The sequence below is a fragment of the Drosophila mauritiana genome, chromosome 3R (genome assembly GCF_004382145.1).
Source record: "Drosophila mauritiana strain mau12 chromosome 3R, ASM438214v1, whole genome shotgun sequence".
Classification (NCBI taxonomy): Eukaryota; Metazoa; Arthropoda; class Insecta; order Diptera; family Drosophilidae; genus Drosophila; species Drosophila mauritiana.
The window spans coordinates 14,893,527-14,909,740 of record NC_046670.1 but is presented as its reverse complement, the minus strand read 5'-3'; the positions used below and the strand labels follow the sequence as shown (position 1 = coordinate 14,909,740).

The following is a 16,214-nucleotide window of genomic DNA, read 5'->3' as shown; positions in this document are numbered from 1 at the left end:
GATAAATTGTTTTCAATTACTTTTGCCAAGTTTTTATTAAACACAAACTTAAAAAATATCACAGGATATGAAAAACCATTTAAATGAAAATACATGAAGTGGTGTTAATGCATTTGCCGCACAATCGCCATCAATTTGCTTCCGTTGGCGCCTGCGTCGCATTCTGTGCTAATTTCCTGTAAATAATTTAATATTATAATATAGTACAGGATCGCAAAATGGATATTTAGCAAACATTAGCAAGCAAAAACACAGTTGGCAAACAAAGCGTGTCCTGTCGCCTCACCTGTACTCTGTGGTGTTTCTTTAAGTGTTGTGATAATGTCTTTGAGTATCTTGTGTTCTATTTTAGTATCGTTTCGTGCAGTGTAGGTGTTCCTAGAGCTCATCTCGCGCCTGGGAGGACGACGATGGCAGCGTCACTTCCTCCACGGAGCCCAGGTGTATGGTTCTATTTGGCCGACTGAACTTTGGTATGTATGCGACCGAGTCGCTGTTGCTGACCACCGAGTTGTGTAGGTGTTCCGTGGGTGCCGCGGGATCAGGACTTGTGAGTGTAATTTTCGAACCAGTGGCCACTCTGTGGAATGCATGTATGTTGGTATTGTACTGGTGGTGTGATTAAAGGCGGAGGTTACAACAAGTGGACTGAGGTATTCGCACGAATTCGAATATCCTATGAGGAGTACCTATCTGGACCATAAGTGATTGTTGTGTACCAAAGTTGGTTATGTAAGGTTAGTATAGCGCTACTTGGCTGGTATTAGTTGTTGGGGGTATAGCAAAAAAAACTGGTCATCTCTCTTGTACCTTATGTACAGCTTTTGGAGGTGATTGTAGTCGAAGAGGAAAGATCTAGAGTGGTTGAAAAGATCTATTGGCGCTGGCGGGCTCCACCGCGTGCTCCGCGCAATTTTTGTGGGTTTCTAATGCAGATCAGAGATCGTAATCAGAGATTCGGACTCAGATCCGCCACCTTACCTGTCCCTGGCCTGCATGCTGGCCTCCACGTCCAGGCTGCGAGGCTGCCGGAAGTCGCATTCCAGCGAGAAGGCCGAATCTCCGGGTGTGATCAGCTCTGGGTCGTTCTGGATCACCACGATGTTGGTGTAGAGGTCACCATCCCGGATCGTCTGGCACTGGTCCAGCTGGAAGTTCATCTCCATGGTGCGGGATCCCTGGCTGGAAGATGGCTTCATGAAGCACGGCGCAGACTGCTTGTAGAAACTGCCACGCGTGTACATCACGCCCGTAAAGGGCTTCTCCGTCTCCAGCACCACGTTCATGGAGTCTGCTCCGCACTTGAGGTTCACCTTTTGAATGCCCTGGTCGCTGCCCTCGATTTTAAAGGTGTCCGAAAGGTCTTGTTCCCAGATTTCTGCAATAGGGCGAAGCAATTTCATGGGTGACATTATAGGTGGTTTATGTAACACGTTGGCTATGCTATTAACTAAAAATATCTGCCTTGTTAGACTTGGCTTATTTTGCTTTTTAATGTAATGTAAATGTTTTACGTTTAGTAAGCTAGGTACATTTTGTCCCTATTAAAGAAATGCAAGTAACTAAACATAAAAGCATGCTTAAGGTTTTAAACTTTCTTTAAGTTTTTATTAACTCTCCATTTCTTTTGTTGGCCACTTTTAAGTGCTTTCTTCGCGTAAGTAACCGTTAGAACCACCTGAGCCTACCATTTCTATGCACCTTATCCACCGAACCGTTGAAGTTCACTCATCTCTCAGATAGCCGGCATTGCTGTTAACCGGTTTCTGTTTATTTTGGTCTGGCTAGAACAGCGCGCAGCAAAAGAACTTGGCATCGGGAATTTCTCCGCCCAACCTGGATGATTCAGTCACGTTGTTCTTTTGTTGGCCCAAGTCGACGATCTTACCTTGGTTTTGATTTTTCTGCTGCTTATTGGCGGAGACGTGCACAGCCAACAGCAAATTGCAGGCGAACAAAAGCAGAAAGCCATTCATTAATCCCGACATATTATTGCACTTTATTATTATTTAACACAAAACGATGTAAAGTTATAGCGAGTTTCCTGACTCTCGAAGATATCTTCACTGCTGCAAGCCAAGATTCAAACTGACGAAACAATTGCGCCTGCGCAGCGCATATAAGCGCGACTCGAAAGCTCCGCTCACCACAGGCGATGAAATAAAACTGGAAATATGACTCGACTTAAGAGAGGAAGAGTCGTCTCCACAGAGAGTCGATGAGAATTTGGTCAATAGCAGAGCATGAAAACAGTTAATTGCACTGCGCTTTTGATAAGGCGAAAATTTATTGGCAGAGCCGATGGAAAACCAAAATTATTCCATAAGGATAGACATATTAAGTACCCATCAAAATGATATTTAATAATTTAAATATTCTACAATTAGGCCTAGCTATAAAAAGATTTGGATTCCTTTTCTGGAAGCCAAAAATATTTATTTAAAATTCTTTTAGAGACTTTGGCGTTTAAACATCGCTTAATTAAATCTTAAATCTTAGATACGAAATACTTTTGACAAGGTCTAGATTAAAAAAGTTTTAGAACTCTTAACATTATAAATATTTGATTAATTTGTTTACTATACTTTTAACTTTAATTTGAACTAAGCCCTAAAACGATAAACTACATTTTTCCAGGGTATCAATATTTATTTAAAGCGGCAGTTTAAGGAAAACAAAATGCGGCATCGCTCCAAAGACATTTCCGCTTTTCGCGTGTGGCATGTGGATTTCTGCTGCGGTGCATTCGTTTCGCATTTTTAGCGCTGCATTCAACCGATTTTTTTGGTTGCCGTTCATTATTCAAAATGTTATTAAACTTCCCCGTTTTTTGCAAGTGGCTATGCTCTCGACTTTGGTTCTCCTTCATGCAACGAGTTTAATAATTTGAGCAGTGGTTTTCATCTTGAGGTTGCTTTTTATTTTCTTCGTTAGTTTTCCACCAGCATTTGTTGTTGCTCACGTCTTTTGTTATACGTTTATTGCGTTAATTAAAGTGTAATTAGTTAACGATTTCGGTTTTGGCCATGCCAAGCCAGCGAAAGGTGGAAGTGGCGTTGTTCAATATTGGCCAAAAATGCATTTACTTCGAGAGATTTGTGGAAGCTCAGCTGCAGTTGATTAAGTTGTTATGCCTTCGTGTGATTGCCTGTTTTCAAAGCTGTGGATTTTGAAAAAGATTGCTGCATTTGTTCGGATTAATTAATTAATAATTAATTTTGCTCATTTTTAAATAAACAACTCTACCGTGCTTTCTTATATTTCAAATCATATTTATAAGAGCTTGTTGGTGACTTACCCACCCTATAATTTATGTCACATATATGTGATTTGGCTTGAAGAGCTTACCACTTATCTTCTCTTATTGTTATATGCTATCTGTGAGAATTATCACTCGCTGATTAAACGCTTATCAAATGTTGTTTGCAAAATAAATTGATTTTTCCATCTGAAGTTCACTTCTAGGGCACTGTAGGGCATAAAAAAGGTCACCCAAAGAAAACACAAATCATTTGCCGCAAAGTGCATATTTATCGTTTCGATTTTAAGATCATTTCATCATTATTTCTTCTTCAGGGCCGCCCAATATACTTCCAGTTCGTTGCCCTCCCAATCGAAAGGCTTGGTCAAAACACTGAAAGTAGTAACATAAAATATCAAATTTACATAATGCCTTGATAGAGAGGATAGTGAAATTAGCCAAAGCAAAAGGAGAAAAAGCATCGCTGATGTGTATGGATAATGCTTGTGGAGCACGAAACGCTGCAGTGGAGAGACCCACAAGTTGAACCTCCAAACTCCAAGCGGGAATCGCAGAGATCGCGCACTTGGGGAAGTGGTCAGTAATTGCCGGGGAGTGGGTATGGGGGGAAGAGGTTGTCTGGTGCCTACTGCACCGATGGCCAAGATTGACAACGATCATGCACACACACACACTGCCGTGTATGGACAACTAACCGAGCTGTGGACCCCCAATAGCTGGGGAAGTGGATGTGATGTAATGGTAACATTGTATCCGAGTTGCACAATTTTCGCTGTGCCGCTTTTGGCCAACTTCCGAGTCGGACACTCACTTTTCTTTCAGGTAGCGCAGCACTTCCTGCTCCTTATCGCTGAGGCCCACTTCGTTGGCATCCAGGTTGATTCGCAGCAACTGGCGCGTCTGCATGCCCGTGAGGAAGGTGCTCACCTCGGGCAGTCCGCTCATCGTGTAGTACATGGCCAGCTTGCCCAGCTCCACGCCGCGTTCCTTGCAGACCTCCGATGCCTTCCGGGCAATGGCCTTCTGCTCATCACTGGCCGGATGCCATGGCTGTGGACCGGCATTGGTCAGCAGTCCGAGGGCATGAGCCGCGGCACAGATGATGCCCAGGTTCTGGGACTTGAAGAAATCCAGGTACTTCAGGAGCGTTTCATCGGTCAGGGTGTATCTGGCATAGGTGAGGACCGTCTGGTGGGTGATATAAGATTCAAAACTTGATGTTTTAGGTATATGCTATGAACTCACATCGAGTCTTCCGGCTGTTCGGGTCAGGAACTCCTTGAGCACCGAAATCGGGTAAGCGGATACTCCAATGAACCTGGCCTTGCCCTCCTTGACCAGCTGCTCCAGAGTGGGCAGTGTCTCGTTGATCACAATGTCCAGATCCTTGGCAAACTCGATGTCGTGAATCTGGATGACATCAACGTAGTCCAGGCCCAGGAGTTTCAAGCTCTTCTCCACGCTTTCGCGTGTCTTCTTGGCACTAAAGTCGAACATGTTATCGTAGTCCAGTTCGTAGCGAGCCACTTTCGTGGCGATATAGTAGGATTCCCGCGGCACATCCTTTAGTGCCAGTCCCAGGACCTCCTCGGAGCGACCCTGACCGTACCAGGGAGCAGTGTCAATGTAGTTGATGCCTGACTTTAGGGCCTCGTGCACCGTCTGAATTCCCTCCTCCAAATTAAAACTAAATAGAAGTATATGAAATTAAAGATAAATACAATCTTAAAAATTTTCCCACTATTTTAATTTACAAATTCGTACTTTCAGCAATACTTTCTATAATTTTTTTTATTAAATGCCAAAGTATTTTCTTTCTGTGTACGAGAGTAATTGCATTTGTTAAGATTTCTCTTACCCGTAGTTCGCGCACAGGGCGCCGCCTCCGAAAGAGACTTTCGAGACTTGCAGGCCGGTCTTTCCGAGATTGCGGTATTCCATCTGGCGCACCTTCTCCTCGTCGTGGAATCCCTTCACATAGGTAGCCGGTAATGTTCGAGACATTTTTGATTATGCAAATATATTGCGCGGTCTGTTGAAATTCGATCGGCAGTCAGAGAAGTACTGCCTGTTTAATTTCATATCTATAGCTTATATTCTGAACATCACAGATTGCCTCTTATCAAAGAGAGATGAGTTTCTATATTGGAGCGGTATTCAAGTGTATGAACAATTCTTTAGTTTTCTCTTCTGGAATTAAAATCAAGAGAGGGATTTCAGTTTTTTAAGGGAAAGTAGTCTTAAATGAAAAGGTTCTTCAAATGAATTCTGTTTTGCAGTAAACAGTAATCGCTTGTAAGCGGCTTTCTTCTCTCACTCTGCCTTTCTCATTGGATCTCTCAAGACAAACAAATATAAATCAATCCGCTGTTTGTTTGTTTGTAAAACATATATACAACATTTAAAAAATGAAACACTTCTCGTGAATTTTCTAATCTTAAATGACCTGAGCTGGTCCTATCTCGGAATAACTTAATAATAAATTTTCATAAAATTTCCTTTGGGCCGACTGTTATAAATAATAAATAGCTGAATATTATAATCTAAAGTTCATTTTAAATCCGTTCTTCCTGCATTTCCAAATATTTCTTGGTTTTGGAGCTCAAGTTTCAAGATTGCCCATCCAAGTGGTCGCTCATTTGAACATGTTAACCGTGGATAAAGTGGAACCCCAGCTGTAGGACTTGGTAAAGACGCTGAAACGAAGACAGAAAAGGAAACCAATGTAATGTGGCGATTGTAATGGAGGTTGGACTCGAGCAGTCTGCTCTGGATTGAGTGACCATTAACCAGTTTGGCCATGCCGAGGCCAAGTTCGTGCCCGTGATGCAATAGCAGGATTGGTAACACCAAATCCGACTTGCACAGTTCCCTGTTCGGCGTAACCAGTTGTTGGTCAACTTACTTTTCGCGCAGATACTGCAGCACTTCCTGTTCGTGGGGAGTGAGACCGTCGAAGACCGCGTCCAAGTTAATCCGCAGCAGCTTTCGGTTGGGGATGCCGATGAGGAAGGTGGCCGCCCCATCCAGTTGCATCGTATAGTACATGGCGAGCTTTCCCAGCTCCACGTTCCTCTGCTGGCAGACTTCGGCTCCCCGTTTGCCCACGGCCAGGAGTTCCGGACTGCCAGGATGCCAGGACTGGGGTCCAGCGTTGCTTAGGAGTCCCAGCGAGTGGGCGGCCGCGCAGACTACGCCCACGCCCATCTCCTGGAAGGCCTTCATGTGGCGCAGCAAGGTGTTGTCCAACAGGGTGTAACGGGCATAGTTGAGCACCACTTGGATGCGACCCTTGCCCCGCTCGGCACACTCCTTCAGCACGTCCACATCGTAGGCGGTGACACCGATGAATCGAGCCTTACCCGCCTGGACGTACTCTTCAAGGACGGGTATGGTCTCATTCAGCACCATGTCCAGACTAGGTGCCGCGTCCACGTCATGAACCTGTCACAAGGTGTCAGTTTATAGACAAATCTATAGATTGGTATACCGAACCCACCTGTAGTATGTCCACCCTGTCCAACTGGAGCAGCTCCAGACTCCGTTTCACACTCTCCCGAGCTTTGGCAGCCGTATAGTCGAACATCTTCCTTGGATCCAACTCGTAACGTGCAACTTTAGTGGCTATATAATAAGCCTCCCGGGGCACATCCTTGAGCGCCTGGCCAAGCAGCTCCTCCGATTTGCCTTGGCCATAAAAGGGAGCTGTGTCTATGTAGTTAATACCGGATCTAATGGCTTCCTGCACCGTGCGGATGCCCTCCTCGTGATCAAAGTCATCGGAGAAGAGCTTAGAGAGAGTGGCACCGCCCAAAGCAATTTTGGATACTCGCAGACCCGTGGATCCCAGTTGGCGGTACTCCATACGACGCACCTGCTCCTCATCGTGGAAACCCTTGACGAACGTAGCTGGCAGTGATCCCCACATCCTTTTCTGTTCAAATATCAAGCTTGAATGAATAGAACTTCTGGAAAAATAGCGCTTTTATATGATCTGAACCCCGACTTTTTAGCTGCTGATAAGTGCAGTGGGGTAAAAAAAAGATTTTAACATATGTATGAGTGAGTTCCAAAATAGATTTGCCTCCCTTAGCAATCTTCTCTTCGTGATAAGCTGTGGAAGAGAATGTTCGCTCTTAGTTCTTTATATATATATATTATAATATAAACCCGCATTATGAATGTAGTTCTCTGTAAGAGCCATTCGAAATATCGCGATATTATATACCAACCACATTTTTTAAAGAGAAAACCAATTCCCAATTAAGGCAATTCCTCTTAATACCTTACAGTTACAATAAACATAACTCCGATCACGTTTGTTTTAATACTATTTATTTTATTTATCAGAGGAGATACTGAGCTTCCAATCAGTTGACAAATCGTTAAGATTAAATATAAATATCTGCTTTATATATCAATATGCATGAGATGGGGACGAGCACCGCTCAGAAGAAGACATCGAAGTCGCCCTGTGGCTGATAGCCAGCTCCGGGCGGGATCAGCTGGGGTCGCTGCTGCTGCTGGCGCTGTGGGCGTGGCACGATGATGTCGTTGATCTCGTGGAGAATTCCATTGGTGGCCACCACATCGCACTTGGTGACGCCGGCGTTCTCGATCTTGGGACGACGATCGCGGGTGATACGCAGATGCTGACCAGAGATGGACTCAATGGAGCGGACAAATGGCCAGTTGGTGGGGATAATGCCGGCACAGCAGACGACATCCTCAACGATATGGGTCTTGACCAAGGCCATGGGATCGGCGGGCTTTGAACCCTCACCGGACTCGTTCAGCTCCTCGAAGACATCGTTCTTGGGCACCAGCAGGGTGAGACTCCTCGAATCGTTGGACAGCAGCTGGGTAAGATTAGCCTTGCGAACCAGCTCCAGGAACTTGCTGTAGTTGGGATTAGCCTCCAGCAGCTTAAGCATGTTCTGTGGAAAATTTAAAAATAAACTTAGCAATAAATTCCGTGAAAACCTCGGAGAACTCACATTCTTGGGTGGCGTCAAGGCACGATCCACCTGGTGGAGAACGGATCCGCAGCTCTCGTCATCGAAGTGCACCAAACGGGCGCAGTTGACTGTGGCCCGGTTCATCACGTCCGAGAAGAGAGCATGTGTGGAGTAGAGGTTCAGACGCACACTGGATCCAGCAACCGTGGGCAGGGACTTCTCCGACAGGTCACAGGTCTTGATCATGGGCTTGACCACATGGTAGTTAAGGAACTCCAGCAGATCTAAGTTATGATTCAGCAGCTCCGGCTGTTCCTTGAGCATGCGAGCCCATTCCGTATTCTGCAGAGCCTTGTCAGTTGGTGCAAAGATGGTCACGTTGTCCAGATCGTCGAACTGATCATCGTAGCCGGAGGCCTCCAGCAAGCGCTGGAAGATGGTCAGGTTCTTTTGCGACATCAGCGAGGTCATGGGCAGAGCTGACTCGGTGGGCAGAATGGTGTCGATCACGTGCAGGACACCATTGGTGCCCATGATATCGGCATCAATGATTTTGGCCAAGTTATTGATGTAGATGGGAGTCGGTCCCGTCTGATTCGCAGCCCGGTGGGTGCGGTTGAGAAGCAGGGGTTCTCCCAGCAGATTGTAGGCGGTAGTCTTGGCACCCGGAACAGTGGCCAGTGAGCAGAAGGTGAGGTCCAGCAAGTGGTTCTTCAGGATGTCTGCGGGATAAATGGGAATCATTTTGTGTTAGTTAACTGGTTGTGGATGAGTTTCTAGACCAACTCACTTGAGGCACAACCGCGACCCTCCTTGAGGGCACGACGCAGATGTGGTTCCAACTTGTCGAAGGCGGCGTCGGTGGGCACAAAGATGGTCACCGGCTTGTCATCCTCCAGCATGGCGCTCAGGTTGGTCTTCTCCAGAACGGTGCGCATAATGGACATATCCGCACGCTCCCTGATGATGTCCATAAGGTTCTTGGTCAGCGGCTTCAGGACTCCGCCCAGAGTGTGGACAAGGGCCTGCTCCGAGAGCTTGTCGTGCTTCTCGATGGGCACACAGTTGGCGGCAAAGCGGTAGGGTTCCAAGCCCAAAGCCGCAGGCAGCTGGTAGCTGTTGATGCGGATCTTCTGGTCAGGCAGCTCCGTCTGCAGAAGCTTCTCGTTGGGCACGTCCTCCAGCTGAACTTCGCCGAGAACAGCGTGCAGTTTGTAGATGGATGGCTTGGAAGCCTCGGCCTTGGCATCTTCAACATTCTGTTGTTCGCAAAGAATTCTCATTTATTTACATGAATTTTAGTAACCAAAGGCATGCTCACATTCTCCTGCTGATGGTGACCACGGTACTCCATGAAGGCGGCGTCGTTGGGCACGAAGAGGGTCACCTTCTTGCCACTGCCTGCGCCGAGCATATCGGCCAGCTCGCCGGCGGTGCGTGCGCTCTCCAGGAACTGCTTGGCACCCATGTCACTGGCCGTGGCCTCCACGTCCTTGATGTCGATCTTCTCGCAGGGCGTTGTGAAGTCAGCATTTCTGGGGCGTCCATATCCATAGCAGCACTGGCGGGTCAGCGTCAGCGTTTTCTTCTTGCCATTTTGATTCACGCTGGAGGGGATAACGAGTTCAATCAATTGGATGATGTTAGATAATCCTACTGTAATCTGCTTACATCTTGGTGCAGACGTGCTTGTTGGGCTTCTCGGCGCAGGAGTTCACGCTGAACTGGAACTGGCCAAAGAGTGGGGATCGCACAACGTTGGTAACGCCATCACGTTCCTGGCCAAAGGTGTCCACGGTTTCTTCTGCCTCCGTTTCGGTGGCCACGGTCTCGTCTTCCTCCTTTTCGGTGCACACATTGGGGCTGAATAGAGTGGAATAAATTGGTTATTGGTTAACAATGGGATGTAGTAATAGTTTGGCGAAATGAACATATATAAGTCAAGGCAAGAGTTTTTTAGAGTCTCAAATATATATGCTTTGAAAATTGTTTATTTTATATGCATATATTCAAAACATCAGTTTTATAAGTTATATTCAATGAGTTTGAACATTTAGTGCTTATAGTTTGTAAGCAATTACTTATAACCCATTGCTATATTTAAGCTATGATCATTCTCCTGTTAAGTTCTCTACAAATTCCTTAATAAAGGTTTAACCCAACCTGCTAATGAGTTGGCCATATATCAGACGTGCAAATCGGAATGTCAATGCACTATATAGCTTATAAGTCTGATTCAACCCCAAATTCCAATGTACCCACAGCTCCGAATCCCAATCCAACTCAGTCGGTTGATCAGCACTCCGCTAACCGATTGTTTGCCCAATGGATTTGCACAATGAGTTGGCGCATAGAAAGCATAGTTATACTACACAAACTGACTTTTATATAAATGCGTATGTGTGTTGGCTTAACAGCTTTGCCAGTCCATCAATTCAATTATGGCAGCGATGAGAGGAGTCTGTCTACTCGCATTTTTGTTTCTGAATGCGAACTCATTGTGTGCGTAGTTTTTAGAAATTTCTCACTGAACCATAGATACACAGTATATATATGTATATGTATATATATGTAGTTTGTAATGCAGCTAATTTTTCAATTTGCCACATCTGTGACTTTCATTTTACTATGCCCGCAGTAACGAGTTCATCGCACAGTGCAAAAAAGACGTCATGTGGATTTCACAATTTATAAAAGTGCAAGCTCGGCTATGGAAACCGTGTAGTTGTGCACTTATCCAATATAGACACTATATAACTATATATTCATTCACTTTTGCCTATATACAATGCTATATCTGGTTGGGCAATTAATTAAAGCAACAATCGAGCCCTGGAAAATTATTAAGCAGCCTCAGCTGCGAATAATCTTGGATGGAAAATTATTTAAGTTGCTATTTACCATTTAATTGATATGCTCGATTGCCTCTATGATGGCGATAACCCATCCAACTTTACACAATTATAGAATATATACAATCATATAGTTAATGGGTCGTATGAACTTGACATTGTGCTCTCTTAATTGCCAAATGCCAAGAACGGCGAAGTTGGCCACAGAATCACTCGAGTGCGGCGATTAGGAAAGACGCCAAATTAGTGACCATAACTGGGGGAATCTTTTTCAAGTGGGGCAAATGCCCTTGATGGATGCCACTTACCCCTTCCACCAGGGCTCCTGGGCAGCTCCAAAGCCAAAGCCTCCGAACGAATTGAAGAACTCATTGCCAAAGAAGGGGAACGATTGCTGGAAGAAGATGGCCGGATTTGGGGAATTCACATCCGTGGTGATGGTGTCCACATCTGCGAGGTAAGGAAACGCAATTAAAACCAGACTTTTGCATCAATTAAAATTTAGTGCTGCGCTTAAATTTTTTAACAATTGCTTAACACACTTAAAATTTACTTTAGTAGCAATTCTAATTACGCTAAGATTAAGTTTGCACATAATATTCTTCAAAGTACTAAATTTGCGAGTGCAGTTTTTATGGCATAGTTCAATCACTATAATTAAGCGATCAGCATTGTTGATCAAGGTTGGCTACCTCTTGCTGTTTTGCAAAGTAGTTTATGGATTAAGATTCAATTTCAGATTTGAATTCAGATTGAATTCCAGATTGATTTGAATTGAACTAGAAAATAATTAGAAGAGTTTTGGGATTTCTATTTTATATTATAGAGAATGGAACACTTACTGAAAGGCTTCTGCTCCACACCGTTGGGAGTTTGAGCTGGAACGGTGGCCGCCGTCTCCTGGCGTCCCTGCGGCTGCTGCTGGTGCTCCAGGGGCACGAACTCGGTGTCGTATCCGCTGCTGAAGAGGGGCAACAGGTGAGATGATGAGTGGAGCTGCGGCGCCAGCGGGGCGGGTCCGCTCCAGACGCTCGCCATCCGCTGCGAAGCCTGGGCATGCATTGGATCTTGGGGCTCGAGCGGTGCGAGTGGTGCGAATGGTGCGTAGGGCAGGGGCGCGAACAGATTGCGATGCGCCGGCAATGGGTGGGTTAAATGTGGCATAAAGCTGCAGATCGGTGGGAGTGGGCGTAGGAGTGGGCGTGGTGTAGAGTGATGTGGTTAGTGTATACAGTATAAGCTGGCCACTGTGTGCCCATGTGTGTTCCCTTCATGCAAATTCCATTGGTGAGCGGAACGAATCGAAACGGAACCGGGACCCAATAATTCATATGCCTCCATTGTTACCTCGCATAAAAAGAAGCTCAACTCTATCCCCACCAAACTAAATATATGTATCTGTAGGTAGTATATATGCTGATCGTGCTCATTGTTTAGGTTTTTTGCGCAGCATTTACCTGAGCCGCATACTAAGCGCCTGTCAGTGGAACTCTTTTTAGAATCAAATGAAAATAACTTTTTAAGTGCCGAAACAATCGCTGAAAAAAAGGCGAACAAAACTTGAGAAATGTTCCTGCACTTGTCATCCATCAACTGAGATTTATGTCAACGGATTTTTGGTTTTTTCTGCGTCTCCCAATGCATTCGAAATCTAAAAACTGACTCAGATACTTTCTATGAAGACATACATACGCGTTAGCCAACTTCAAATATTTTTTTCTGCGCTGCGGCTCATTAAAATTCGCTTCGCGGGAGCTAATTATAAAAAGCTCATAATAAGTGCTAAATGAAAAAAAAATACGAAACGAAACTAGCTGGAAATAAATAATAAAACAATAATGCCCGAAAAGGCGAAACGTAAACAATTTGTTGGGTTGCTGACTTTGAGGTACTTCTGTGTATCCGATTCACTTCTGGTTGGAGTTCTGGCTCCGTCCAAGATGACTCATCCGGACGGGACGTGATCGTCAGGGCTCAAAGCAGCTTTGGCTGAGATATAGATACAGGCGGCTTAAGCCGACATTACGATATATAGAGGCTTGGCCAATTGCCAATTGTCAGATTCTCTGGAAATCACTTCTATAGAATTACTATAGCGAAGGTGCACTCAGTTTGAATCAATTGTGCGTCCATCAATCAAAAAACCATCAGAATATTCAATAAAAAATAACTCTTCATTTATTCGCAATAATAATATGCTCAAAATGTTATCATAAATTTTTTATATTGCTTGTAAATATTTAAGTCAAAACTTTTGATTTCCTTTTCATTATTTTAACAACTATACGTCGATTATTGAATCCAAATAATATTTAAAAATGCATACATTCACATGAACACATTTGAATAAAGAAATAAAAAAATCGTACCATAGATAGAATGACTTTTGAAACCTAAAAATAAATACTCTTTAACTCAAAAATTTTGCAAAAATGTAATATCAACTGTATGTTGTTTGATGAGCTATTAAATATGTCCATTTAGCAGTAATTTAATGACTAAGTACTTTGTGAAAGATTAATGAATATCTGAAGCATTTGTTTTGTGATCATGGTATTCAAAGACAACTTGAAATATTTGTAGACTGCGTATCCAATCTGTGAATCGAATACAATTTGTAAGCAAACTAAATTCTGTCCGCTTGGAGCCAGAGCGAAAGTCATTGGCCACAGAAGTTTCCAGGGAAATGTTTACGTCGAGGGCGGAGATGGATCCAACCAAATGGCTGCCTGATTTAATTAAAGCGCAGCCGTGGCAGGCAGAATAAAAAACAAAAAAACATTCGGCGAGCGTTTAAGGGGGGGAAATGCGAAAGGCAACGAAATTGTGGGTGACCCAATTCGAGGGCAGATTATAGAGTTGGCGCGGACATTCTTTAGCCGGCGCATTACCCATTACCCATTACCCACAATATGCCACTTAGTGCCGTGTCAAATGTCAATTGCTTTCAGGGCCAAAAGCGTTCGAGATTTGTGTGCCAAAGATGAGCCCTGCGGCGGCATGAACCCAAAGGTGGCAAAGTCAGCCAAGTGTGGAGAGCGACCGGAGAAGATCGGAGGAAGAAGATGTGGATCTTGGTTGCCCAAGTCCCGCGGTGTTGCCCCACTTTGGTTGCACATTGTTCTCTTGCGATGCAGTCAGTATCTTTCGCAAAAAGGAAAAAAAAATGAAAAAAGACAAATGGAAGACTCAGATCGTGGCCTTTGCACATTCCCAATGGCGGCAAGGAACCCAGTTCGATGCGGATTTATTGGCAGACAATCTCTGCGACTCAACAATTTCAGTTTAAGGTTTATCAATTGAGGTCAATATACTCGCCGGGCTTTGGACTTTCTTTCTGGGGGGAACTTTTCGCTCTTTCAGCGCCTTCGCTGCCATAAACATTTCGGTCAACTTTATTTGCAGTTTCGTTTAGCAGGCGAAAAGTTTCTCCAAGAACAAACAGGGCTCGGTGCTTCGGCGGGCTTGAAAATGTCATAAAAAGCACTGAACCCGGTATTAGCCAACTTTTATGTCATGGTGTCAGTGGGCCCAGCGGAACAAAATATTGAAACTGTTTAAGCATTTTAAAGTTGTTTCACATGTAAACCTCGTCAGTATGTTTGCTTTGGTAAGTAGTTGTAAATGAGCAAATCTACGGGAGAATGTTGGGAACTCAACAGCTAGGTTTACTACGTTTACTTATAGTTCACCTGGAGTTATCTGAGGACTCGTGTGTGGAATCCGAGGAGTCATCGAATTCGGCAACCTCTTCAGAACTTGAACTGGAATTCAACATTTTGTTTATTGGGACAGGTTCAAAAGGTCGGGCGAATGGGGAAAATCTACTAGGGGTAGTTCTAGGGGACTTAAGCACTTAATATTAACGATTATTGTTCGCAATTCTTGGACTTCAACAATTTATTTAAAACGTGTTTGTAAAATATATATATCTAATGGCAAAATACTTGGTTTTTAACTCGTGGCTTACATTAATATTGTTATAAACATTATTATTGATGGTATTAAACCTATCAATTCAGTGATCTCGTTAGTCATAGTTTATGAGATCAATCTGATCTTGTATTCGTTACATAGGGTTTTTTAGATGTTTCCGAAATGGAAAGTTTTCAATTATATCGGATGCGCATGTTAGGTAAAATTTTGTTCCAATGATTCTATGAAATTTTGTATATGTTAAATTAGACAAGTATTTCAATTTTGTGGGTCCCAGGCACTCCTGGCATTTCAATTAAGTTCCGATAACATCAAACATTTAGTTCATGCCTTATCAGAAGATGTCGATGTATGTTAACCATTTAGCCCGCAACGCAAACAACACAAACTACGTGAAATGTGCATGAAACGAACGCTACTACACAGCACGAAAAACTAGTCGGTTTGATACTCACTCGCCGTAGAATGGAACCGCCTGGATCTGGATTGATCCCAGGAGGAGCAGGCAGGCCCACAGCCGTAGCATGTTTGGTATCACAATCTTAATCTGGAGCCTCGGTTGGGAGCTACGAAAATGAACGAGACAAGCTGAAAGTTGCTGTAATCAAGGGAATGGCTGAAGCTGGCTGAATGGCTGGTTGGATTCGAGAAATTTCACCGCGATGGATGGAAAAACAGCTGGGAAACCCGAAGAAATACAGGTTTTCCACGCAGCGCTGCACTCGCGTATGTAGGTGACTGATTTTGGGAGTGAGAGCGACGATCGACGAAGAAAATTTTCCACTGTCTTCACGCATTAATTGTAAATATACAACGGATAGACGAACGACATAAACCGCCTGTCACTCACGTGTAATTATTGTCAATTGTCTTGTTTTACAAAAATTGGCACACACTCAATTATCAAATGTCTTTGGCTCCTTTGGCTGCAGTTAATCGTAAAAACGGGCACTTGTGGCACTCACGAAAAAGTGGTTATAGGTTGGAATTGCTTGATCCGACGATGTTGCCGCTCCAAGTCGCAGTTTAAAACTAACTGCCCAAGAACGTCGAGCATCTGGTATTTATAAGCTGCTCTGCCGCAGTCGCCGTCGATTCCTCTGCCGCCATATCATCGCATGTAGTGATCATGGGAGCTTTGGGAGAACGGAGAGAACTTTTGGGGACGCTTTGAAATCGGTGTATGCGTACATACATACATATATG

The 16,214-nt window shown here is 44.2% G+C and overlaps 4 protein-coding genes across 13 annotated transcripts; all 4 read right to left on the bottom strand.

Moving 5' to 3' along the window:
* Positions 1–6: 6 nt before the first annotated feature.
* On the bottom strand, positions 7–2,093 carry LOC117143332. 3 transcript variants are annotated; one of them, XM_033307991.1, is made up of 4 exons: positions 1,889–2,093; positions 982–1,378; positions 811–926; positions 7–176 (listed from the first exon to the last, which is right to left on the bottom strand). In XM_033307991.1, exons 1-3 carry the CDS (start codon positions 1,986–1,988, stop codon positions 875–877), a joined length of 549 nt encoding a protein of 182 aa, XP_033163882.1. In that variant the 5' UTR covers positions 1,989–2,093; the 3' UTR covers positions 7–176; positions 811–874. The 3 variants fall into 3 exon arrangements, with proteins under 3 accessions (XP_033163882.1, XP_033163881.1, XP_033163883.1); XM_033307990.1 differs by lacking the exon at positions 811–926 and adding an exon at positions 287–580 and having other exon boundaries at positions 1,889–2,092; XM_033307992.1 differs by lacking the exon at positions 811–926.
* Positions 2,094–2,628: 535 nt separating this feature from the next.
* LOC117143328 (L-galactose dehydrogenase) lies at positions 2,629–5,886 on the bottom strand. Its single transcript, XM_033307984.1, has 4 exons — positions 5,121–5,886; positions 4,508–4,949; positions 4,074–4,450; positions 2,629–3,634 (listed from the first exon to the last, which is right to left on the bottom strand). The coding sequence occupies exons 1-4, from the start codon at positions 5,264–5,266 to the stop codon at positions 3,562–3,564; spliced, it is 1,038 nt and encodes a 345-aa protein (XP_033163875.1). The 5' UTR covers positions 5,267–5,886; the 3' UTR covers positions 2,629–3,561.
* LOC117143329 (L-galactose dehydrogenase) lies at positions 5,298–7,223 on the bottom strand. Its single transcript, XM_033307985.1, has 3 exons — positions 6,762–7,223; positions 6,168–6,706; positions 5,298–5,958 (listed from the first exon to the last, which is right to left on the bottom strand). Exons 1-3 carry the CDS (start codon positions 7,188–7,190, stop codon positions 5,898–5,900), a joined length of 1,029 nt encoding a protein of 342 aa, XP_033163876.1. The 5' UTR covers positions 7,191–7,223; the 3' UTR covers positions 5,298–5,897.
* A 357-nt stretch (positions 7,224–7,580) lies between these two features.
* Positions 7,581–16,052, bottom strand: LOC117143323 (periostin). 8 transcript variants are annotated; one of them, XM_033307970.1, is made up of 9 exons: positions 15,974–16,052; positions 15,464–15,596; positions 11,915–12,240; positions 11,381–11,522; positions 9,892–10,083; positions 9,542–9,827; positions 9,011–9,479; positions 8,260–8,942; positions 7,581–8,199 (listed from the first exon to the last, which is right to left on the bottom strand). In XM_033307970.1, exons 2-9 carry the CDS (start codon positions 15,532–15,534, stop codon positions 7,711–7,713), a joined length of 2,658 nt encoding a protein of 885 aa, XP_033163861.1. In that variant the 5' UTR covers positions 15,535–15,596; positions 15,974–16,052; the 3' UTR covers positions 7,581–7,710. The 8 variants fall into 8 exon arrangements, with proteins under 8 accessions (XP_033163861.1, XP_033163862.1, XP_033163860.1 ...); XM_033307971.1 differs by having other exon boundaries at positions 15,464–15,574; positions 15,859–16,042; XM_033307969.1 differs by having other exon boundaries at positions 15,464–15,574; positions 15,974–16,040.
* Positions 16,053–16,214: the final 162 nt, after the last annotated feature.

Coding starts and splice junctions, on each gene's coding strand:
- LOC117143332 (XM_033307990.1), bottom strand. CDS start 1,988: ATGTCGGGATTAATGAATGGCTTTCTGCTTTTGTTCGCCTGCAATTTG. Junction 1,379..1,888: donor GCAGAAAAATCAAAACCAAG/GTAAGATCGTCG, acceptor GCCCTATTGCAG/AAATCTGGGAACAAGACCTT. Junction 581..981: donor AGCATGCAGGCCAGGGACAG/GTAAGGTGGCGG, acceptor TGCATTCCACAG/AGTGGCCACTGGTTCGAAAA.
- LOC117143328 (XM_033307984.1), bottom strand. CDS start 5,266: ATGTCTCGAACATTACCGGCTACCTATGTGAAGGGATTCCACGACGAG. Junction 4,950..5,120: donor GCCCTGTGCGCGAACTACGG/GTAAGAGAAATC, acceptor ACTTCTATTTAG/TTTTAATTTGGAGGAGGGAA. Junction 4,451..4,507: donor GAACAGCCGGAAGACTCGAT/GTGAGTTCATAG, acceptor ATCACCCACCAG/ACGGTCCTCACCTATGCCAG.
- LOC117143329 (XM_033307985.1), bottom strand. CDS start 7,190: ATGTGGGGATCACTGCCAGCTACGTTCGTCAAGGGTTTCCACGATGAG. Junction 6,707..6,761: donor ACAGGGTGGACATACTACAG/GTGGGTTCGGTA, acceptor ACCTTGTGACAG/GTTCATGACGTGGACGCGGC. Junction 5,959..6,167: donor CTGCAGTATCTGCGCGAAAA/GTAAGTTGACCA, acceptor TCTTCGTTTCAG/CGTCTTTACCAAGTCCTACA.
- LOC117143323 (XM_033307977.1), bottom strand. CDS start 15,534: ATGCTACGGCTGTGGGCCTGCCTGCTCCTCCTGGGATCAATCCAGATC. Junction 10,084..11,380: donor CAGGAGCCCTGGTGGAAGGG/GTAAGTGGCATC, acceptor CACTCTATTCAG/CCCCAATGTGTGCACCGAAA. Junction 9,480..9,541: donor GTCACCATCAGCAGGAGAAT/GTGAGCATGCCT, acceptor TGCGAACAACAG/AATGTTGAAGATGCCAAGGC.